This window comes from Bufo bufo, chromosome 10 (assembly GCF_905171765.1).
Source record: "Bufo bufo chromosome 10, aBufBuf1.1, whole genome shotgun sequence".
NCBI lineage: Eukaryota > Metazoa > Chordata > Amphibia > Anura > Bufonidae > Bufo > Bufo bufo.
In genome coordinates, this window is record NC_053398.1 from 148,011,634 (window position 1) to 148,037,036 (window position 25,403).

At 48.1% G+C, this 25,403-nt stretch overlaps 1 protein-coding gene across 3 annotated transcripts in view; it reads right to left on the bottom strand.

Moving 5' to 3' along the window:
• The window catches only part of GSE1 (Gse1 coiled-coil protein), a 283,784-nt gene that overhangs the window by 3,441 nt on the left and 254,940 nt on the right, over nucleotides 1-25,403 (bottom strand). Inside the window, exons 3-14 of one of the 3 annotated variants that reach the window (XM_040410726.1) lie at nucleotides 23,639-23,857; nucleotides 12,583-12,782; nucleotides 10,562-10,737; nucleotides 9,626-9,823; nucleotides 9,366-9,548; nucleotides 8,910-9,226; nucleotides 8,493-8,820; nucleotides 3,453-4,060; nucleotides 2,718-2,830; nucleotides 2,329-2,596; nucleotides 1,700-1,813; nucleotides 1,125-1,553 (exon numbers count right to left, since the gene is read on the bottom strand). In XM_040410726.1, coding sequence (XP_040266660.1) covers nucleotides 1,125-1,553; nucleotides 1,700-1,813; nucleotides 2,329-2,596; nucleotides 2,718-2,830; nucleotides 3,453-4,060; nucleotides 8,493-8,820; nucleotides 8,910-9,226; nucleotides 9,366-9,548; nucleotides 9,626-9,823; nucleotides 10,562-10,737; nucleotides 12,583-12,782; nucleotides 23,639-23,857 — 3,153 coding nt within the window. Of the gene's footprint in view, nucleotides 1-1,124; nucleotides 1,554-1,699; nucleotides 1,814-2,328; nucleotides 2,597-2,717; nucleotides 2,831-3,452; nucleotides 4,061-8,492; nucleotides 8,821-8,909; nucleotides 9,227-9,365; nucleotides 9,549-9,625; nucleotides 9,824-10,561; nucleotides 10,741-12,582; nucleotides 12,783-23,638; nucleotides 23,858-25,403 lie in introns of all 3 variants that reach the window. The other 2 variants (XM_040410725.1, XM_040410728.1) reach the window with 2 other exon arrangements.

Here is a 25,403-nt window from a genome sequence, read left to right on the forward strand (position 1 = left end):
GAGTGTGAACGCGTCATCCCACCGCATCGTTTACTGGCGGCACACTGTACACAGACCGAGCTGAACCTACAGGTGACGTAAGGAAGTGTCTGCCATGTCTACTAAATGCCCCAATTCTGTCACACAGCATTAGTTATGGAGATACATTTGGAGCAGGTTCTGCCTGGTCTGGTTTTAGGGCAGTGACGCACGTCTCGGCGTCCACGTACGATGGTCAAATGCTGCAAGGGTTTATGGGTGAAAGTTAGGTGTTGTCTTCCGAATTATGCAGCTTTAGGTCACTGCAAGCGTGCGAAGTTCAGCTGCACAAGGACGCTGCAATCCATGACTTTACCCTTATAGGGGGTTGGCTTCATTTTGGGAGTGCTTTTGGTAAATCCCCTCCTGGCCAGACCTGCAAAGGGAGGCCTACTTACCTGCAACCTGCCGCTGGGTCCTGGCTCCTTTGCTCCCTGGCCTAGGCTGCCAGTGACGCACAGCAGCCCAACCCTCATCACACGACCACTTGACATGACGCAAGGGAAGTGGTCACTGCAGTGGGGTCAAAAGTAGACAGCGGGAATCCTGAGCGAGAAAGCCAAGGCCAGGGAGCAAAGGAGCCAGGACATAGCGGCAGGGAGCAGGTAAGTAGACTTCCCTTTGGTAACACCCCCCCTCACTTTGCAGGTCTGGCGTGGAAGGGGGAGGTGAGGAGGTTGCCAAAAAAATAATCCCAAGGGGTTGTGTCAAGACTTACTGGTGGGGGTCCGACTGCTGGGACCCTACCAATCATCAGTACTGGGATCCTGTGTCCCCCCCCCCCCCCTTGTGAATTGAGTGGGGGTTGAACATGCATGCTTGTGCTCGACTCATGTCCATTCACTAAGGAGATTGCAGAGTACAGCACTCGTCGGGCATTGTGCATGCACAACCACCGCTCCATTCATAGGAGGGACACAGGACCCCAGTTCTTGTGATCAGCGGGGGCCCTAGCGGTCAGACCCACAGGACCGGGGACATGTTTAAATCTTGGTAAAACCCTTTAAGCCGTCTAAATACAAGACCGTAATCTCCCTGTGTGCACGGCATTGCCCTGTACATACTGTGTGTGTCCAGTTGGGGGCAGTGCGGCAGGCGCCTCTTACCTTTGTGCTTCTGTAGGGCCTTCTGGGTAGACTGTAACACAGATTCATGGAACTGATGAGCAAACTCCTCGGCTATGAAGGGCTCCCAGGACTTGTTCCTGCCATTCACGCTCTGAGACGCTTGGACGGGATTCTCTTTGGCTGGATGCCCTCGAACAATGTTTAGGATGCTCAAGCTCTTTTTCGCAGGAGCAGCGGCCTCGTTCTGCCTGACTTTTTCTGTGCTTACAACATTGGACGAGGGAGCTGGCACCGCAACCGGCAAAGGGGCTAACCTGTCCGAGAGTTTGGGTTGCTCTTGACGAATGAGTTCTGGAGGCTTCACGGGTTCTGGTGCCGTGACTGTGGAGGAGGAGGTGGAGGGGACCGGAGCTGAGGCCTCCGGCTGCATCGGGGGTTGAACGACGGACTGATCCTCCGAGGGTGCGCCTGAATGGGAGGCAAGTGTAAATATGGGGGTCATTATCAGGAGAGCGGGTTAGATCAGGATAGTCTTGCTCAGAGGACACATAGCATTTCTATGCCCTGCAGTAGAGACCTGACAGACAGCTGCCCTGGGTGCCCTTATGTCTTACCTGTGGGCAGAGGAGAGCTGCCCCGACATGAAGTCAGCGGGGGAATCTTCACTGCCTCGGGCGCCGCGCTCTTCTGTTTCATTGTTTGCAGCATTTCAACCAGCTTCTCCTTGTCTGCCAAAATGAAGACAGACTGTTAGTGAGCAGCAGATTTCTCGGTCCTCCAGACAGCATGTGGGGAGGCTCTGTCATCGCTTCAGTCTGTTCTGCGTCTAATATCCGCCAGGAAGATCATACAACACGACCGTTCCAAGCCGACGTTCACTTTTGGACATCTACTTCTATTGTAACAATCAGCAGTTTTGCAGATTAGTTTACTGAACTCAGTCACATCTGGTCTTATACTCCAGTCGTCCTGCAGACTACATGAGAGCTGTCAGCACTGTGCCGCCGGCAGGTAATAAAGGTGGCCATGCACCCTAGATGGCTGACCGCTATTCCTCCCGAATCCACATGCACGTGGTCTCTACAGGGGGTGGGGAATGTGCCTTATAAGACGTCCCTGGGAGCAGTTTATCTCCCGTGAGAAGGAAAGGATCAGGCATGCTGGATTCTAACTGCAGTGACACACAGCGATCCTTGGTCGCACGCCGCTTGTTGTGTGGCCCCAGCCTTACACAGATTCTCACCTTTTCTCTGCTCCACGCTCACATGTGACAGATCAAAGAAAGTCAGGAACTTCTTCTTCTCTTCTAGGTTGGGGCTGTTGTTGAGCTCATCAGGACTGAACCGCGTAGACAGTGGGGAGTGCGGTGATGGGGTCTGCCTTTTGCTCTGGATGGGAGGCGACTGACTCCTTTCCCTCAACATTCGCCTTCTCTTCCGTCTTTTCTGCTGCAGGATCCGCTCCTTTTCCTGTTGGGTAGTGAGGCTGAAGATCTGCAGGAACTCCAGTTTCTGTTGACAGATAGAAGGGTCTTGAAGAATGGCCCGGACTCATTGCTTATATAAGGGACAATGGGATATAACTGCAGTAAGGCTGGCAGCGGCCCCAGCGCCTCCTGCGGTGGGCCCCTACCTCAGATGACGTGTCCAGTTTGAGCGGCGGCTGTTCAGCGACTCGGCGGAGATGTGCTCTCACTTCCTCCTCATCGCTTTCATCATAAGAGTCATCAAGATCGTAATAATATCCTGGGGAAAGGAACAAAACATTGAGCATCGGCAGGACCTGGACCGAGGGGGCAGCACTGGGTAAGGAGTCATGGAGGGGCGCTGAACGCAAGAACCGAACGAAAAATCACCCTAGAATTAAAGGGGTTTTCCAGGATTACAAAAACATGGCTGCCTTCTCCCAAAAAACAGCACCAACCATGTCCACGGGTTGGAGCTCTGCCCCATTGACTCCAATACCACACACAACCCATGGGGAGGGGGTGCTGTTTTAGGAAGAAAGCAGTCATGTTTTATCTAACCCTGGACATCCCCCCTTTATCATCAGCCAGTCTACAGCTGTCGGCTATTCACATCCTCTCCATACACATGCATGCTGGGCGTGGGCGAGCATGCATGTGTTCTCAATAGGAAAAGGGGAGAATCCTGCTGCCAGACATCTCGGGGTGACTTATCTGGCATGTTGAGTGTATTTGCTTCCCCCCTGGCATCTACTGCTGGGGGAGTGTTGGGACACCCCAGTACACATTAGACGGTCGGCCAGTCCTGCTGGTGTATGACCACTTTGTGGTTGTATTGTGTCCTAGCATGCTAGAGCAGTGTACAGCAGCCTGTATTCTGCACACAGCGGATTGGGGCTCACCTTTCTCACGGGCCTCTTTCCGCCTCCTCTCTTCCAGATCCAGCTTACTGACCAGCCTGCGATGCTGCTGTAGAAACTCGTCGTATATATACATAGGGTCACGAGTCCTTGTAGGGGGGGGTCTGTGCGACAAGTTCGGTTTGTGTAGGAGTGTGGTCTCTGCCATCTGGCCGGCCTGCTGGAGCGAACTCCTCTGCTGGTTTAGGAAAGACTGTGTTGACTTTTCAAGTTCAGCCAGAAAAGGGGCATGAGAATAAGCAGTGTGCTCCAGACAGGATTCCCGGATGGGTTGGTACTTCTCCGTCTGCTCCTTCCTCCGTGGCAGATCTTCCTCCTCCAGCTGCTGCTTCTCAAAGCTGTATGGACGCTCCAATTTGACAGGGGCCAAGATTGGTCGGCTGTGTTCATAAATAGTAGCGGTGTGGTTATGGATAGAGGCAGGTTCCTGGCTACGACGTGACTCAGAGGGGGTGTCCATGAGCGACACGGGGTTCCAAAGTGAAGTGGGGACAGAATGCTGTGGGGGTTTGGGTGAAATGAGGGGTGGCGGCCCTCCGAAATGCTGCAGTGGCTCCCGAATGGTCCCTTCATTACGTGTTGGCAGAACCCTACATAAAGGGAAGACGATATATAACATGATGCATCTAGGTGCAGTATATGATATATAACATGATGCCTCTAGGTGCAGTATATGATATATAACATGGTGCATCTAGGTGCAGTATATGATATATAACATGATGCCTCTAGGTGCAGTATATGATATATAACATGGTGCATCTAGGTGCAGTATATGATATATAACATGGTGCCTCTAGGTGCAGTATATGATATATAACATGGTGCCTCTAGGTGCAGTATATGATATATAACATGGTGCCTCTAGGTGCAGTATATGATATATAACATGATGCCTCTAGGTGCAGTATATGATCTATAACATGATGCATCTAGGTGCAGTATATGATATATAACATGATGCATCTAGGTGCAGTATATGATATATAACATGGTGCCTCTAGGTGCAGTATATGATATATAACATGGTGCCTCTAGGTGCAGTATATGATATATAACATGATGCATCTAGGTGCAGTATATGATATATAACATGATGCCTCTAGGTGCAGTATATGATATATAACATGATGCCTCTAGGTGCAGTATATGATATATAACATGGTGCCTCTAGGTGCAGTATATGATATATAACATGGTGCCTCTAGGTGCAGTATATGATATATAACATGGTGCCTCTAGGTGCAGTATATGATATATAACATGATGCATCTAGGTGCAGTATATGATATATAACATGATGCATCTAGGTGCAGTATATGATAGATAACATGATGCCTCTAGGTGCAGTATATGATATATAACATGATGCCTCTAGGTGCAGTATATGATATATAACATGATGCCTCTAGGTGCAGTATATGATATATAACATGATGCCTCTAGGTGCAGTATATGATATATAACATGATGCCTCTAGGTGCAGTATATGATATATAACATGGTGCCTCTAGGTGCAGTATATGATATATAACATGATGCCTCTAGGTGCAGTATATGATATATAACATGATGCATCTAGGTGCAGTATATGATATATAACATGGTGCCTCTAGGTGCAGTATATGATATATAACATGATGCCTCTAGGTGCAGTATATGATATATAACATGGTGCCTCTAGGTGCAGTATATGATATATAACATGATGCCTCTAGGTGCAGTATATGATATATAACATGATGCATCTAGGTGCAGTATATGATATATAACATGATGCATCTAGGTGCAGTATATGATATATAACATGGTGCATCTAGGTGCAGTATATGATATATAACATGATGCATCTAGGTGCAGTATATGATAGATAACATGATGCATCTAGGTGCAGTATATGATAGATAACATGATGCATCTAGGTGCAGTATATGATATATAACATGATGCATCTAGGTGCAGTATATGATATATAACATGATGCATCTACGTGCAGTATATGATATATAACGTGATGCATCTAGGTGCAGTATATGATATATAACGTGATGCATCTAGGTGCAGTATAGGATATATAACATGGTGCATCTAGGTGCAGTATAGGATATATAACATGATGCCTCTAGGTGCAGTATACGATATATAACATGGTGCAGTATATGATATATAACATGATGCATCTAGGTGCAGGATAGGATATATAACATGGTGCAGTATATGATATATAACATGATGCATCTACGTGCAGTATATGATATATAACATGATGCATCTAGGTGCAGTATATGATATATAACGTGGTGCATCTAGGTGCAGTATAGGATATATAACATGATGCATCTAGGTGCAGTATATGATATATAACATGATGCATCTAGGTGCAGTATAGGATATATAACATGATGCATCTAGGTGCAGTATATGATATATAACATGATGCATCTAGGTGCAGTATACGATATATAACATGGTGCAGTATATGATATATAACATGATGCATCTAGGTGCAGTATAGGATATATAACATGATGCATCTAGGTGCAGTATATGATATATAACATGATGCATCTAGGTGCAGTATAGGATATATAACATGATGCATCTAGGTGCAGTATAGGATATATAACATGATGCATCTAGGTGCAGTATAGGATATATAACATGATGCATCTAGGTGCAGTATAGGATATATAACATGATGCATCTAGGTGCAGTATATGATATATAACATGATGCATCTAGGTGCAGTATATGATATATAACATGATGCATCTAGGTGCAGTATAGGATATATAACATGATGCATCTAGGTGCAGTATATGATATATAACATGATGCATCTAGGTGCAGTATAGGATATATAACATGATGCATCTAGGTGCAGTATATGATATATAACATGATGCATCTAGGTGCAGTATATGATATATAACATGATGCATCTAGGTGCAGTATACGATATATAACATGATGCCTCTAGGTGCAGTATATGATATATAACATGAGGCATCTAGGTGCAGTATATGATATATAACATGATGCCTCTAGGTGCAGTATATGATATATAACATGATGCCTCTAGGTGCAGTATATGATATATAACATGATGCCTCTAGGTGCAGTATATGATATATAACATGATGCATCTAGGTGCAGTATATGATATATAACATGATGCATCTAGGTGCAGTATATGATATATAACGTGATGCATCTAGGTGCAGTATATGATATATAACATGGTGCATCTAGGTGCAGTATATGATATATAACATGATGCCTCTAGGTGCAGTATATGATATATAACATGATGCCTCTAGGTGCAGTATATGATATATAACATGATGCCTGTAGGTGCAGTATATGATATATAACATGATGCATCTAGGTGCAGGATAGGATATATAACATGGTGCAGTATATGATATATAACATGATGCCTCTAGGTGCAGTATATGATATATAACGTGATGCAGTATATGATATATAACATGGTGCCTCTAGGTGCAGTATATGATATATAACATGGTGCCTCTAGGTGCAGTATATGATATATAACGTGGTGCCTCTAGGTGCAGTATATGATATATAACGTGATGCATCTAGGTGCAGTATATGATATATAACATGGTGCCTCTAGGTGCAGTATATGATATATAACGTGGTGCCTCTAGGTGCAGTATATGATATATAACGTGATGCATCTAGGTGCAGTATATGATATATAACGTGATGCATCTAGGTGCAGTATATGATATATAATGTTATGCATCTAGGTGCAGTATATGATATATAACATGGTGCCTCTAGGTGCAGTATATGATATATAACATGGTGCCTCTAGGTGCAGTATATGATATATAACATGATGCATCTAGGTGCAGTATATGATATATAACATGGTGCCTCTAGGTGCAGTATATGATATATAACATGATGCCTCTAGGTGCAGTATATGATATATAACATGATGCATCTAGGTGCAGTATATGATATATAACATGGTGCCTCTAGGTGCAGTATATGATATATAACATGATGCCTGTAGGTGCAGTATACGATATATAACATGGTGCAGTATATGATATATAACATGATGCCTCTAGGTGCAGTATATGATATATAACGTGATGCATCTAGGTGCAGTATATGATATATAACGTGATGCATCTAGGTGCAGTATATGATATATAACATGATGCCTCTAGGTGCAGTATATGATATATAACATGGTGCCTCTAGGTGCAGTATATGATATATAACATGATGCCTCTAGGTGCAGTATATGATATATAACATGATGCCTCTAGGTGCAGTATACGATATATAACATGGTGCATCTAGGTGCAGTATATGATATATAACATGATGCAGTATATGATATATAACATGATGCATCTAGGTGCAGTATATGATATATAACATGATGCCTCTAGGTGCAGTATATGATATATAACGTGATGCATCTAGGTGCAGTATATGATATATAACATGATGCATCTAGGTGCAGTATATGATATATAACATGATGCCTCTAGGTGCAGTATATGATATATAACATGATGCATCTAGGTGCAGTATACGATATATAACATGATGCATCTAGGTGCAGTATACGATATATAACATGGTGCAGTATATGATATATAACATGATGCCTCTAGGTGCAGTATATGATATATAACATGATGCATCTAGGTGCAGTATATGATATATAACATGATGCCTCTAGGTGCAGTATACGATATATAACATGGTGCAGTATATGATATATAACATGATGCCTCTAGGTGCAGTATACGATATATAACATGGTGCAGTATATGATATATAACATGATGCCTGTAGGTGCAGTATACGATATATAACATGGTGCAGTATATGATATATAACATGATGCCTGTAGGTGCAGTATACGATATATAACATGGTGCAGTATATGATATATAACATGATGCCTGTAGGTGCAGTATATGAGGTTTTACACATGGCAGTTGAGCACACACTGCACCCATGACCTACCTGAGGTTCTCTGGCCTCGGCTCAGCCTCTTGCGGATTGATCGGGCGCCCGCTAGCGTCCAGCTGCTGTTCTAGAACTTGCTGCCGAAACTCTGATACCTGGTACTGCCGATCCTCCTTCTCTTGCCGTAGACGTCTTTGCCGTGCTAACCACTTCTCCTCTTCTTGCGTCCTCTGAGCCAACATACTAGCCGCCATGGCGCTGTTTGCAGGAGGGAAAACCGTATGGTTGGAGATCAGACTGGGCACTGAATGGTGCGTGCTGGGAGGTTGGTGCATTTGGTGTTGGACTGGCTTTGGAGTCTGTACAGACTGTTCTTTCAGCTTTTCTGTAAAAGGCAAACAAACCATAAACTTATAAAGAAGACAACACGATAATCTCTGGTCTACGACCTGACGGAGAGATGATGATAATTACCCGGTCTGGTTGGCGCAGGCTGTTCAGTTGGCTTCACCCGCTCTTCTTGGTGCATTCGGAGGGGGTGAACCTCGGCCTCTGCCAGATACTGGCTCTCCATGCTTTTAATGAGACTGGCCTCCTTCTCTCTTGTGCGCTCTCTCTGCCGTTCTAGTTCTCGCTCCCTTTCTCTCTCCTTCTCCCTTTCCATCTCTTTCTTCTCTCGCTCTCTCTCTCGTTCCCGTTCTTTCTCCCGTTCACGGTCAGCTTCTCTTTCTTTCTCGCGCTCCCGTTCTCTTTCCCGTTCTCGCTGCCTCAACTCTTCATCCATTTGAAGTCTATGAATAAAAAAAAAAATACAGAACAGTCATTTAACGGCAAGGACTTCTACCTGCCCCGGAGCCCAGAAGTAAGGAGCAGCGGCAGACACAAGACTGTGACCCGTGTACTGAGGACGCACGCACAGATTCACATTACCTCTCCGCTGTAAGGCGCTCGGACTGCAGCGCAGACAGTGACGAATGGGCGAGATCTGCAGGGTATCGGACTCCTGACAAGTGCAGGTGCATGGCTGAAGGGTGAAGAGGTTGGAGCGATCCGGGGCTGTGGAGGGGGTAGAAGGGGGACCTCAGTGCAGATAAACAGTATGAATCCTCCATCCTGTAAGGACAAAACAAGGGGCCATTAGCGCTCACTAACAGAAAGCGGACACCCACTCTCCAACCAAGTCTCTTTACCTGAATGCCGGGTGAGTGAAGGTGTGGTGCGCCAAGTAGCTGTTGTGATAATATGCCGCCGCCGCAGTGGGGTCCAGTCCGAGGTGGGGCAGCGATGGCATGCGCAGGTCCTCAGCCGTGTGGTATGGACGGAAACTGCGTAAGTATTCCTCAGTAACTGTGCTCGGGGGGACCACATGATGGACCTGACGCTGCAGGCTGGAGAAAGGTGGAAACCATTCATTACTGAACAACACTTTACAAACCAGTCAGACTCCAGACTGCGCTCGCCAACCACGCGCTGCTCTGTGCGTCAATATGGTGTCCAGAGCGAGCTGTAAGGCCGACCGGACACAACTCTTAAAGGAGAGCTACCAGATTTAATACATAAATCGTTTTGTGGCCTTTTCTGACAATTTAAAGGGGTACCCCACTTATGATATTTATGGCGAATCACCAAGTGCAGTTGCTTGGCCGTTTCTGCGACATCCGAGAAACATAGACAGGCGGGGGTGCTTTTACCAGAACTGGTCCAAAGAAAACTGACTTAGGCTACTTTCACACTTGCGTTTTTTGTGCGGATCCGTCATGGCTCAGTTTCGTCAGACGGACACCAAAACACTGCAGGCGGCCTCCAGAGCGGAAAAAAGACGGAACGGAGGCGAACTGACGCATTCTGAGCGGATCCTTTTCCATTCAGAAGGCATTAGAATGCAAACTGATCCGTTTTGGACGCTTGTGAAAGCCCTGAACGGATCTCACAAACGGAAAGCCAAAACGCCAGTGTGAGAGTAGCCTTAGTCGCCCAATCAGGTTAATCCTTTCATCCTCATAAAAATGAAAGGTGGCGTCTGATTGGTAGCGCTCCTCATCTTGTGAGCTTGGCCGCAGCGGGTCCCGGCAGAGCCCAATCCCTTTAGAGAATATTAATAATCCAATCTGCTTTCCGTAACTCACTTTAAGGGTTGGAAGCGGGAATCCTGAACGACAGAGCTTGGCGGGATGGCAAAGGCATATGTGCTTCCCAGCAGGTGTGCGGGTACGGCAGGGGCGCCCGTCTTCTCAGAGGACAGCTGGGATTCTGCAATCAACCGCTCTCTGCTGATGCTGTTTGCCCGAGACGAGTTGTCAGACTGCTGTGAAGAGAGCACATACGTCACAGAACAGAAAGGGGCCACAACAGCACTCTTCCTCCAAACTCCAGAGCTACCATCACAGTTCTGCTGGTTGTCGTTGGAGACAGTCAGATTGTTGACATACCGGCCTCCATCAGGCTCAGGAGCCAGGTGTAACGATGACCCTTCCCAGAATGCAAATCCCATAGCAAGCTGTGCGCAGACGCTGAACAATCAGGAAATGCTGACAGAGCTCTGAAGCTTGCAGAATAGCGAGTGCAGCTCTGGCTGCAGCACATGATCAGTATCGTTAAGTAATATACTATGTTTACAGTGACTCTGCGGTAATTATATATTCTACATGTAAAATACATAGGTCGTAACTGGAGCCGTAATAGAACCGTGAAAGTAGAGAAAGCGAGTCGTTTTAATTTGGGCCATAATTCAGCACGTTCCATTGTTGCAGAACTAAAGGCTAACCCCGGGCCAGACGGCTCTCTCGGGCCCCTTTAGAAGGATGGATGGTTTGTAATGGGCCGAGGAGCGAGGCGGCAGCGCAGCAGAGATCTGCGTGTTTGCTGATCTGGTAAAAATGCAAGAAAATGTCAGAGAGGATGAGTAGCCGAGAGCCGGATGAGCGCGACTCCATGAGGGTCCAGAGCCCGACTGGGCTGCATCATCCTTTACCGCGGCCACAAGTGCATCTGCTGCCGGAGGAAATGAGAGATGTAATTGTGTTTTTACAGGTCAAGTGTCTGCATCTGGAAGGAAAATATTGCTGTCAAAGGTATCGCTGCTGCCATACGGCTACTGCGCGAGCCGCCACACGTGTGCGCTCACAGCAATGAACAAACCGGGGCCTCCGACAAAAATGTATTTACTAAGCTGGAAGAAGCCGGGTTCATTGAGCCGCAGAGAGCGAGAGACTCCCTGGGAATTCATCCTCTCCTCCACCAGACACATCAGCCATAATTAATTGAAAGAGATGGGGCCCCGTTGATTGGAATTCTTAATGAGCAGCAACATCTGTTCACTTTTCAGGCTCTTGTGTGCAGCGAGCTCCCCTGCCTCCTCCCATCCACCCTGCTGCCGGCTGAACATTCGGCCTCCTCTGAACTGTGCCCTACCCCCGGCCATCCGGCATTGGAGGGAGGTCAGAGGGACACGATCACAACAGCAATGGGGGCGCAGCCCACCCGCCCGCTCACTGTACGCATAGATTAACGGATGCCAGCCAAGGTTAGAAGGCATCAAAGACTGCGCCGGATCCGGGCAGGAGCAGAATTTGCATCAAAAAGCGTAAAGCAGTCTTTCAAGCCTCTCACTTTTTGTAAATCTCTTTCTCTAATCTGCCGATGATTGGTAAAGCTATATACCTGTATATACTGTACATCCAGGGCGAGGTAGATGGCACCGCAGGGGCATTATACAGCAACAGGGGCCCCACAGTCATCACTGTGAACTGGTTACAATGACCAGAGTGTCCCCCACATCTGATCTAACGGGGGCTGCACTTTACTAGGCCGGGGACACGTTACTGCTCCTGTCTTGGGGGCCTTTGGCCGATGGTCGGGTACGAGCGATCATCTCCCCAACCCCTTGTGATCATGTCGCCAGCTTCAAAGACTGAGATTTGCCGCCGACAATAACGGATGCGCCCAAACCCTGCATCATGATCTGTCAGGCACTTACATAAAAATACTTGTGAAAGTAGCCTTAAAGGTGTTTTCACAGTGAGATGGGACTATGCTCCAGCGGGCGGGACGGAGATCTGCTGCTTCCGTAATCCCGGAATTTAAGATTAATTTTGGGCTTCTTGACAGTTTAGCGGAAATGTAATTTGTATGGTAGAGCTGAGATTACCTGACGCGCTTCACTCCTCCACACTCCGTTCACGGTTTTAGTTGGTGCAATGGTCACCACCGGTGGGGTGTTCGGCACAGTGTGGCCTGCTGGGGGGACTATGATGGACCCCATTGGACCCCTTTTGGGTGTGCTGGCAGGAGAACTGTGATTTGTAGCCGGGGATGAAACTGGGGAAGACTCGCTGCTTATCGATGATCCTGCAAGAGACAAAAGAGAAGACTTATTATCACTCCTACGGCGACTACGGTAAGACAGTCGTGAAGCTGCCCCTACACATTAGACGCTCCTACTCTTCTGATCTACCCTGCAGCTTCTTCTAGATTTCTGCATAAGTTTGATTTGTTCTTTATCCACTTCTAGGACGTTTGTAAAAATTTATGCAGAAATATAGAAAATTGTGAACTTTCAAGCCGTGCTTTACATCGGCCGAACACATCCAATGTGTATAGGGATTCCCCACTCTCCCATGGGGGTAGGTAGAGATCGGGCCGATGGGATTTCATCTGCCCGATCTGTTTTGAGACTTTTAGAGGCGTCTGGCAGCGGCTTTCTCCGCATGCACTAGATAGGAGGATCGGGAGACATCATTCAGCCGACTGCTTCAGAAATACTTGTTACCAGATGACTATTAATGGGCCCTCCAGGGCCCCGTGTGTGTCTGATATCATCCATGCAGGTGTGACTGCACACAACCATCATTAGCAGGTAAACCTCATGCTCATGGACACCGTCCTATACATTTTACTGTGGGGGTGACGGCTGTGACCTCCCAGCACAGGACTGTGGCATAGCGGGAGCCGTAATGGTTTCACAGGGGGATGCAGGATCTGCACACAGCCAGGATGGGATGTGTGCAACTCTAAATAGTTCCCCTTATGGTTCTGAGAAATACTGTGTTGTAATCCGTGTATCGTCATCTCTATAGACAAGTAGAGGAAATTATGGCCTCGAACACGTGGGAAGCTGGATGATTACAAGGCGATTGTGGGAGCCTTTTATACAGAAGGTCTAAGCTACTGGAGTACATGGGTCCCTGCATTAAGTGCCAACTGCTCGCTGCTTGATTACCTATCTGTAAAAAGGACGTCCTGTCAGTAAACTTATTAATTTACTAATTGCCATGCCACACACATACACTCACCCACACAGCATGGCGCCACCTGGTGTCCATTTACGTAGACAGCATGGCGCCACCTGGTGTCCATTTTTACGTAGACAGCATGGCGCCACCTGGTGTCCATTTTTACGTAGACAGCATGGCGCCACCTGGTGTCCATTTTTACGTAGACAGCATGGCGCCACCTGGTGTCCATTTTTACGTAGACAGCATGGCGCCACCTGGTGTCCATTTTTACGTAGACAGCATGGCGCCACCTGGTGTCCATTTTTACGTAGACAGCATGGCGCCACCTGGTGTCCATTTTTACGTAGACAGCATGGCGCCACCTGGTGTCCATTTTTACGTAGACAGCATGGCGCCACCTGGTGTCCATTTTTACGTAGACAGCATGGCGCCACCTGGTGTCCATTTTTACGTAGACAGCATGGCGCCACCTGGTGTCCATTTTTACGTAGACAGCATGGCGCCACCTGGTGTCCATTTTTACGTAGACAGCATGGCGCCACCTGGTGTCCATTTTTACGTAGACAGCATGGCGCCACCTGGTGTCCATTTTTACGTAGACAGCATGGCGCCACCTGGTGTCCATTTTTACGTAGACAGCATGGCGCCACCTGGTGTCCATTTTTACGTAGACAGCATGGCGCCACCTGGTGTCCATTTTTACGTAGACAGCATGGCGCCACCTGGTGTCCATTTTTACGTAGACAGCATGGCGCCACCTGGTGTCCATTTTTACGTAGACAGCATGGCGCCACCTGGTGTCCATTTTTACGTAGACAGCATGGCGCCACCTGGTGTCCATTTTTACGTAGACAGCATGGCGCCACCTGGTGTCCATTTTTACGTAGACAGCATGGCGCCACCTGGTGTCCATTTTTACGTAGACAGCATGGCGCCACCTGGTGTCCATTTTTACGTAGACAGCATGGCGCCACCTGGTGTCCATTTTTACGTAGACAGCATGGCGCCACCTGGTGTCCATTTTTACGTAGACAGCATGGCGCCACCTGGTGTCCATTTTTACGTAGACAGCATGGCGCCACCTGGTGTCCATTTTTACGTAGACAGCATGGCGCCACCTGGTGTCCATTTTTACGTAGACAGCATGGCGCCACCTGGTGTCCATTTTTACGTAGACAGCATGGCGCCACCTGGTGTCCATTTTTACGTAGACAGCATGGCGCCACCTGGTGTCCATTTTTACGTAGACAGCATGGCGCCACCTGGTGTCCATTTTTACGTACACAGCATGGCGCCACCTGGTGTCCATTTTTACGTACACAGCATGGCGCCACCTGGTGTCCATTTTTACGTAGACAGCATGGCGCCACCTGGTGTCCATTTTTACGTACACAGCATGGCGCCACCTGGTCAGCATAATGGATGCAATAGATAAACAAGTGAAATGACCCGCCATCAGATGGCTGGATGTGCTGCCATGGGGTAAATGGGTGTGGACAGATGATTAAACTGCTCTGCGGTAACCATTTACATACCGATATTCTTCTAGGGTGCAACCAATTCTCATCTTTCTCATCTGTTAAAGGGATATTCCTAACTGAGGGTGGGACATGTCACACCAGATAGGACCCCTCTCCAGAATGGGGCCCCGGAGTGAAGGGAGAGCTCGCCTCACAGGCATCACCCCCCTCCTCCATTCACTGCTGCTCGCTCGGGAATTTCATAGCACGGTTCACTCTCCATCCACTTTGGGGCCCAGGTCATATCCTAGCAATATGCCATAAATGCCCCAAGAGGCAAACCCCTTTAAGACTGTCCTAAAATAAAACCGCTCTCTTCTGAGGAATGGAGTCATCTGTTTACACCAGTGGCGTACATAGAGAAGTAAGGGCCCCATAGCAAGAATCAGACCGGGCCCCCCACAGGACAGATGGGTTTCCGCCTAAACCCCTTCCAATCGCCCTTGAGCCATTTTCCCACTGCCTCATTTACTGAAAGTTGTAGAGTCCTGACCAAGTGTTCACCTCCAGTAGATGATCCCAACTAAGACCGGGCCCCCTCTGGCCCTGGGCCCCATAGCAGTCGCCTGGTCTGCGCTATGGTAGTTACGCCCCTGGTTTACACCCTGCAGGCATTAATCAGCTTGGCCGAGCATGCATGTGTCCAGAATGGGGAGAAGGGAGAAAATCGCTGCTAGACACCTCAGCTTATCGCCCCAAGATCAAAAGGATCAGGCTGCTAAAATCTAACGTCCCGTTCTTGGGGAGGGCCCATTAAAATGGTCAGGTTCATCCAGTACATATGGCGGAGGATCAGACGGCTGTGCCACGTGCACACAGGGCCCTCAATCAATGATGTGCTGACCTGGCGGCCACATCTGCACCATTAGCCCAAGCAGCTAGGAGCCATTCCCAAGACGCTGGAATAGGGAGAAGAGGCGGCTGATTTCATCAGAAACCTCTTCCCATTAGCCTGCAGATGTGAACAGGGGAGGAAGGGGCTGCTTATTACAGGCCAGCAGAGCCGAGAAGGTTCAGAGCGGCTATTGAAGCGAATCTTGTTAACGGAAGGCCAGGAACAATTAGGGATGTAATTCTTTCTGAGCTGGGGAGCTGTCCCCGACCCTTCAGAATCAATAGCTTCCCAACAAGTCAGGCAATTAACGGCACGGCAGCTCCGAGCAGCGCAGCCTCCAGCTCTGCTGTGCAGCTTTACACAGGGCGGCAGTGTGATCATTGTAATTAACTGCTGGCATTCTACGAGGACTTGCTCAATAAAATTAATTGGGATTAGAGTTGAAAAGTCCTAGCGTGGCGATGTCACCTTTATTGTCTGCCCCCTGCTTTCCACTTCATGATGCCATTTTATCTGTCCACCCCGGTGAAGGTGTGCAATTAACAACTCTGCAACCAGTCCACCCAACAGCAAATCGCCTGTGGTGACAGGAGGCGGCCTGCTGGAAATCTAGGATTTGACCATAAAACATTTTCCACTAGGATGCAATTGGCTCCGGCCAGCACATCCAGCAGAGGGGCATGCCCCCCGAATCACTGCTGGAGGTACAGACGTATTCATGACAGCGGTTAAGATGACTGTTTCATGAAAAGGCTTTAAATATTTCAGTAGTTTGGATTCGGTCATGGCAGTGCCATAGGCCAGCTGCTGTCATTATAGGGCTGCGACCGCATGGCGTGGTCCTCAGTTTGAGTAGGGCCCTGTACGGCTGCGCAGTACCCAACCATCGTGCCATAACACGACCGCGCTGTGTGGTCATACGCCAATGCCACAGAATTAGAACATCCAATACAATCCTGGCTAAAGGGTTATCGAAAGTCGCCACCAATATAGGAAGAAGCAGACACGGAGAGGCGGCCAGAATACACACAAAGGATGAATCTGTCTCTGCGGGAATGGAACAAATGGGTTATTGAAAGGGTCCAGAAGGAACACAAAGGCCTATTCTACGGGCCGTCCTCCTCTGTGACACAGCCACGACTCCCAGTTCCTCGGCTTCTGCTCAGGTCGTGCTCCCAGTAACCAGAATGAAATACTGGGCCAAATGGTGTTCCCTGAAGTCACCGACCCGATCGCGTATGGACTGACGGATTACACAGAGGTCGCTGTGGAAATGAAGATCACGACGTTCACTAGTCTGGATCACTACAAGGCTATGCTCAAACATGGCGGAACTGCTGCAGATCTCTACAGAGGACGACCTCACTTCAAAAGCAGCCTTAGGCCAGGTTCACACTTGCGGTACAGCTTACCGGATCTCTCTACATTCCAGCCACATTGCCGTCTGGCCTCATTCACTATGATGGGGAGCGGCGGAGATCCGGTCACAACCCAGCAAATATGCCAAGATGGGCCAGACGAATACCGATGCGTTCCTTGCCCGTTTGCCGGGTTGTGGCCAGATCTCCACCGGTCCCCATTATAGTGAATGAGGCCAGTGGGCTTCATGTAGCATCGGATCCAGACGTCTCCGACAGGCTGCAGAGGTGTGTGTGAAACTCGCCTTAGGGTTATGTTCACACCTGATTAAAACCCCATTCACACGGCACTGTTAGAAGCTGGGTAGTCTTGTTTGCAGTGAGTTGGGGGGGGGGAGGGAGCATCCTAAAATCGGTCATGGAGAACACAGGAGGCTTGATTTCCCAACATGTCCCATCTCCTTTGTTCTGCCCGGCCTCCTTCCACCAGGGAGAAGCAGCTTTGCATCTGAAGTTTATTCGGTGTAATTACCTATGCCCGGTGGTCGTGGACATTTACAGCAGTGTCCTAGACGGTGGGAGAGCGCAGGGACAAGAGGAGAGTCCACAGCAGTCCGCGCAGGATAGACACCCCCTGCTTAGCTGAGGCTGCTCATCCTCCCATGCATCACCTCCCCCACCCTCTCTACATCCTCCATATGTAAAGGTTAAAGCACTTAATCATCCCCTGCACCACCCTGAGCATTACTACAACAACACGCCAATCGCCCATCAAACAGGCAGCGACAGGTCCTCCTGTGCTTCCATATACACCCAAGGGGGGCGCCCCACAGACTGGAGCCACAAGATGGAAACCTGCAAGTGAGGACAGGAATCATCAGGTGTCCTGCATCCTTCCCAGGTACTGGTGATGGGTCACGTCAGATACCAGTCTGCATCAGTGCATTTCCCCGTAGATGTTGGCGAGATTGCAAAATCATTATAGAACAATTACAGCTATCTATACTCCACAAGCTGAAATGGACGTGAGGAAAGCGGATAATGCGGGAGCCTCCTGATCTGCTCCAGAGCCGCCGCCGCCAGCTGCAGAATTACAAAGGATTTTGTTGCGCCCCCTCCGCCCGCCCTCCCTGTGCATCATCCAGCCTAGCACCGCGCACATCACATAAATGGGCCACTTATGAGATTAATGTACTCTGCAAACGACCGGTAATTTCTACCTTAATTATGAAATTAATTTGCTGCTGTTAAAATCTCCTTCACTGGAAAATAGGCTGTCATTTCAGAGAGTCGTGTCACCCACCCTGGAGAGCAGGAACACGAGCGGTGGTCCATCTCCGCGGGGTGGTCTTTTATTCCATATGGACAATGAAGATTGTGGCGACGAGCTTTACGTCCATGGTCCAAAACAACTGGATCCGACAGAACAGAATCTTTAAAACCCTTCATACAATATACGACACGTTTTAAAGGAGGAGACCTAAACCTTCTCAGACTGCTCTGCACCTCCAGGTTTCTCCGGCTCTGCTCACCTCTTCCAGCATGCGGGGTACAAACCTATAGAAAGTATAGGGGATCCGCGCACCACACGCTGGAATAGACGAGACTATGAAACCTGTTCTGAGGAGCGATGCTGCACCCTCATGATTTCAGGAAAGGTTCCCTTTAAGAAACGTCTTGACTTCCACTGTGTAAAAGTGACAAACAGCGATCCAAGTCCTTGAGGTCGCCTGAGGCCGGGTCTAGTAGCCCGGATTAGACTGACCCCTTATGTTATTAGTCATGGGTTTAACAAGTCATAATATTACCAGGCAACAACTTAGTGGCCTAAGAAGCACTAACCCCACAGTCTACGCCTTACACACTGAACAAAAATATAAACGCAACACTCTCGGTTTTGCTCCCATTTTGCATGAGCCGAACTCAAAGATCTGAAACATTTTCTACAGACACAGAAATCTGTCTAGATCTGTGTTAGTGAGCGCTTCTCCTTTGCCGCATCCATCCCACCTCACAGGTGTGGCATATCAAGATGCTGATTAGACAGCATGAATATTGCACAGGTGTGTCTTAGACTGCCCACAATAAAAGGCCACTCTGAAATGTGCAGTTTGATCACACATCACAATGCCACAGATGTCGCAACGTTTGGGGAGCGTGCAGTTGGCATGCTGACTGCAGGACTGTCTACCAGAGCTGTTGCCCGTGCAATGAATGTTCATTTCTCTACCATAAAAGCCGTCTCCAAAGGAGTTTCAGAGAATTTGGCAGTACATCCAACCGGCCTCACAACCGCAGACCACGTGTAACCAGCCCAGGACCTCCACATCCAGCATGTTCACCTCCATGATCGTCTGAGACCAGCCACCCGGACGGCTGCAGCAACAATCGGTTTGCATAACCAAAGAATTTCTGCACAAACTGTCAGAAACCGTCTCGGGGAAGCTCATCTGCACGCTCGTCGTCCTCATCGGGGTCTGGACCTAACTACAGTTCGTCGTCGTAACCGACTTGAGTGGGCAAATGCTCACATTCCATGATGGCGTCTGGCACGTTGGAGAGGCGTTCTGTTCACGGATGAGTCCTGGTTTTTCTGTTCAGGGCAGATGGCAGACAGCGTGTGTGGCGTCGTGTGGGTGAGCGGTTTGCTGACGTCAACATGGTGGATTGAGTGGCCCTTGGTGGCGGTGGGGTTATGGTATGGGCAGGCGTATGTTATGGACAACGAACACAGGTGCACTTTATTGATGCCATTCTGAATGCGCAGAGATACCGTGAGGAGATCCTGAGGCCCATTGTTGTGCCGTTCATCCACGACCATCACCTCATGTTACAGCCTGATAATGCACAGCCCCCATATTGCAGGGATCTGGACACAATTCCTGGAAGCTGAAAACTGAAAACATCCCAGTTCTTGCATGGCAGCATACTCTCCCGACGTGTCACCCATTGAGCATGTTTGGGATGCTCTGGATCGGCGTAGACGACAGCGTGTTCCAGTTCCTGACAATATTCTGCAACTTTGCACAGAAGAGGAGCGGACCAACATTCCAGGGGCCACAATCAGCAACCTGATCAACTCTATGCCACGGAGATGGGCTCCACTGCGTGAGGCAAATGGTGGCCACACCAGATACTGACTGGTTTTCTGACCCCCCCCCTCCCCAGTAAGGCAAAACTGTGCACATTTCAGAGTGTCCGTTTATTGTGCGCAGTCTAAGACACACCTGTGCAATATTCATGCTGTCCAATCAGCACCTTGATATGCCACACCTGTGAGGTGGGATGGATTATCTCGGCAGAGGAGAAGCGCTCACTACCACAGATCCAGATGGATTTGTGAACAATATCTGAGAGTAATGGGTCTTCTGTGTCTGTAGAAAATGTTTCAGATCTTTGAGTTCAGCTCATGCAAAATGGGAGCAAAACCGAAAGTGTTGTTTATATTTTTGTTCAGTGTAATAGTGCTGGAGCGTTATAAGAGGAGCGGCTGATATCAGTCACATGTGATGTAATGTCTCTAGAGGTTATATCAGTGCTGGAGCGTTATAAGAGGAGCGGCTGATATCAGTCACATAGGATGTAATGTCTCTGGAGGTTATATCAGTACTGGAGCGTTATAAGAGGAGCGGCTGATATCAGTCACATATGATGTAATGTCTCTGGAGGTTATATCAGTCCTGGAGCGTTATAAGAGGAGCGGCTGATATCAGTCACATAAGATGTAATGTCTCTGGAGGTTATATCAGTACTGGAGCGTTATAAGAGGAGCGGCTGATATCAGTCACATGTGATGTAATGTCTGGAGGTTATATCAGTACTGGAGCGTTATAAGAGGAGCGGCTGATATCAGTCACATATGATGTAATGTCTCTAGAGGTTATATCAGTGCTGGAGCGTTATAAGAGGAGCGGCTGATATCAGTCACATGTGATGTAATGTCTCTAGAGGTTATATCAGTGCTGGAGCGTTATAAGAGGAGCGGCTGATATCAGTCACATATGATGTAATGTCTCTGGAGGTTATATCAGTGCTGGAGCGTTATAAGAGGAGCGGCTGATATCAGTCACATGTGATGTAATGTCTCTAGAGGTTATATCAGTGCTGGAGCGTTATAAGAGGAGCGGCTGATATCAGTCACATAGGATGTAATGTCTCTGGAGGTTATATCAGTACTGGAGCGTTATAAGAGGAGCGGCTGATATCAGTCACATGTGATGTAATGTCTGGAGGTTATATCAGTACTGGAGCGTTATAAGAGGAGCGGCTGATATCAGTCACATATGATGTAATGTCTCTAGAGGTTATATCAGTGCTGGAGCGTTATAAGAGGAGCGGCTGATATCAGTCACATAGGATGTAATGTCTCTAGAGGTTATATCAGTACTGGAGCGTTATAAGAGGAGCGGCTGATATCAGTCACATGTGATGTAATGTCTGGAGGTTATATCAGCGCTGGAGCGTTATAAGAGGAGCGGCTGATATCAGTCACATGTGATGTAATGTCTCTGGAGGTTATATCAGTACTGGAGCGTTATAAGAGGAGCGGCTGATATCAGTCACATATGATATAATGTCTCTGGAGGTTATATCAGCGCTGGAGCGTTATAAGAGGAGCGGCTGATATCAGTCACATATGATGTAATGTCTCTAGAGGTTATATCAGTGCTGGAGCGTTATAAGAGGAGCGGCTGATATCAGTCACATAGGATGTAATGTCTCTAGAGGTTATATCAGTACTGGAGCGTTATAAGAGGAGCGGCTGATATCAGTCACATGTGATGTAATGTCTGGAGGTTATATCAGTACTGGAGCGTTATAAGAGGAGCGGCTGATATCAGTCACATAGGATGTAATGTCTCTAGAGGTTATATCAGTACTGGAGCGTTATAAGAGGAGCGGCTGATATCAGTCACATGTGATGTAATGTCTCATCCTGTTGAACAACCCTGAAGTAACTGATGACGAAGCAATAAACTGCACAGCAAATGGAGAGGAGACAGACTTCAGATTACACCGCCGACAGACAGCACATTTTGTAATGGATTACACCAGTTTCTTCCCCAAACCCATATCTGCAATCTTGGTTACAGTTTGACATCTGAGGGGAAGATTCTCAACTTTTGTGGCATAAAAACCCTTCAGATTAGGGCACTTGCCAGATTTGTAGCATCATTTACAAGTTTTGGTTCTCACTACTTTTCGGGGGCAGAGCCTTCCACGGCCGGATCTACTAGGATCTACACCAGAAGGCAGCATGAAGTCAGCGTATGTTTCCAGGCCACGGAGCACCCAGGAGGTACAGACCGGTGCAGACTCCCACAGGTCAGGGTGGCGGTCACCTCTTCTCTGCAGAAAACCAGGACCTGCGTATATCACAATGATAAGGACGCGGGGATGACCAAGCAGTCTAGGACTGTCTGCAGAGTCCACTGCTCTGTACCTGCCCTGGGGCAGTGGGTAATCTAAACTACATGCAAGAGGGAGGCCGGACCAGCACTGGCCACATGGACAGGACACCCACGTCTTTTTTGCTTTATTACAGAAGACCACAGGGGACACTGCCATATTGGACCTTTATGAAGACTGCCGTAGTGAACGTTTTGGGAGAGGAAACTACTATACAGGACCTTGTTGGAGAGGACACTGCAATGTAGGACTGATGAAGGGGACACGGCCATGTTGGACCTTTATTTGGAGGACACGGCCATGTTGGACCTTTATGAGGAGGACACTGCTGTACAGGACCTTGTTGGAGGACACTGCCATGCAGGACTGATGAAGGGGACACGGCCATGTTGGACCTTTATGAGGAGGACACTGCTGTACAGGACCTTGTTGGAGGACACTGCCATGCAGGACTGATGAAGGGGACACGGCCATGTTGGACCTTTATGAGGAGGACACTGCTGTACAGGACCTTGTTGGAGGACACTGCCATGCAGGACTGATGAAGGGGACACGGCCATGTTGGACCTTTATGAGGAGGACACTGCTGTACAGGACCTTGTTGGAGGACACTGCAATGCAGGACTGATGAAGAGGACGCTGCCATGTTGGACCTCTATGAGGAGGACACTGCTGTACAGGACCTTGTTGGAGAGGATGCTGTCCTATTGGACCTTTTGGATGAGGACAATGCCATAGTGAACTAGCAGTTGGTGGTGAGGAGTGGTGCTCTCCACCAAGATGGCATGCTGTGGTGATCTGGGGGGTAGACATGCACAAGACACAGGTTCCAAGCATCATATCTTACCTCTTGGCTCCTCTGCCTGTTTTGCAAGTTTACGCAGCGCTGCAGCAAAGCTGGAGGAGGGTGCGGACTGGACTGATATCGCGCTGCTGGCCGCCGGGCTGCCATTGGGTACCAGGGAGCCATTGAGAGGGGAGGGAGTGAGGGGGCTGACAGTGGCCGTGGTCCGGGTGGCTGTAGAAAGCATTCCTATGGAAGGTGACTTTGGCTCATGGTTCATGCCTGGAATAAGGAAAATAAAAATGGGACATAAAGCTTAACAGAATAAATGATCGAGAAGGAGAAATGAAACGAAAATACACACATTACAGTGGTTGGCTACACAACTATAAAGGAAGGAGCCCGTCATGGAACTCATTACTAGTAGTTCTCCAAGATGCCTTGTAGATCAGGCCCTGGTCTATGGGGGACACAGATTCTCTCCTGAAGAAGTGGCTCGTCTCCGGAGCTGGACTTCCGTATCTAGGCCAATGTGTTCCCACCCACCAAGGCCTTCTTATTCACTTATGGAGGCCTTACACATTAGATAACAGCTGCCTCTCCCAACCGCATCATACACACGAGCACTCGGCTGAGCAATGCAATCCTTCTGAAAAGGGAGAAAGATACCCCCAAAAATAAAGGATCTGGTAGAGGGAGGGGGAGTCATGAGACCCCCTTGCACATGTATCTACTGTGTATGGCCCACTTTACAGGGACTGTGCTGGACAGAACACCATCAGCTAATTAGTCGTTAACATAATTACACAGCAGAAAGACAAGGGGAGATGTAGGACGATAAACCACACAAACCCTTGGTGGCCACAAGCATGATCATCTATGTAAATGGGGTAGAGGCGACTTATCTCTAGGGCACAAGTGATTCCCTCTCTCCAAACCCCGAACCCCCACATTCTCATTGGGGAAAACTGTGTGTGTGCACCTCTCCATAGATTTTCTTTTTTGGAGGGGTGGGGTGGTATTTTTGAGATGAGAATTCTACACATGGTGCAAAATTCTGTTTGGTTAAGACCTTATCTAACATACCTTGAGAAGAAACTGCAAATAGTAGGTGAGGGACCCCCATGCAACAGCAGCAATAGGTAATATAGCCTATGAGGGGTACAGAAATCGGTATCCAGAAATGATGGAGCAGAATAGACCGTGATCTGTCTAACCTGACCGTTCAGGGGCCGACCTCTGCACCTTTGTAATTGCATAAACCATTCACTGGACACAGTACTGGATCTGCCAGACCACAAATCGTGCGACTACCAGACTCTTCTCTACCAAACGAAGGCTGAAGCAAACCAACAATCTGCTCCAAGACCAACTACAATGTAGGACAGACTGACGGGAGCACAACTGGGTCAACCACTGCCGTCTTCAACTTTAGAGGAAAAGAAGTTTCTTCCCATGTAATTCCGGAAACATTTTCCAGTGTACACATTGAAGTAATACAAGACCCTTTATCAGCAGAAGGAAACTCACTGACCCAAACAGTGCATGCCAATCAGACAAGGCCACTGAATAAGTCAATAATCATGTCAAGGCCTGTGGTCACGTGCAAGGCCTATACATGCAATACTGTATGGGAAACCCTGGCCTAAAAACAAGCCCATTACAAGGAATACCGAGGGTGTGCTGAACTCACCAGCGCGATTCACAAGCAGAAAAAACATTTCCTCATCAGATTATAGATGCAAGATTAAAAAACACGAGTACATACAGCACAGAAGCCGACAGACGCCTTGACGGAGAACCACAGGGCATTCACATATCCAGTGCA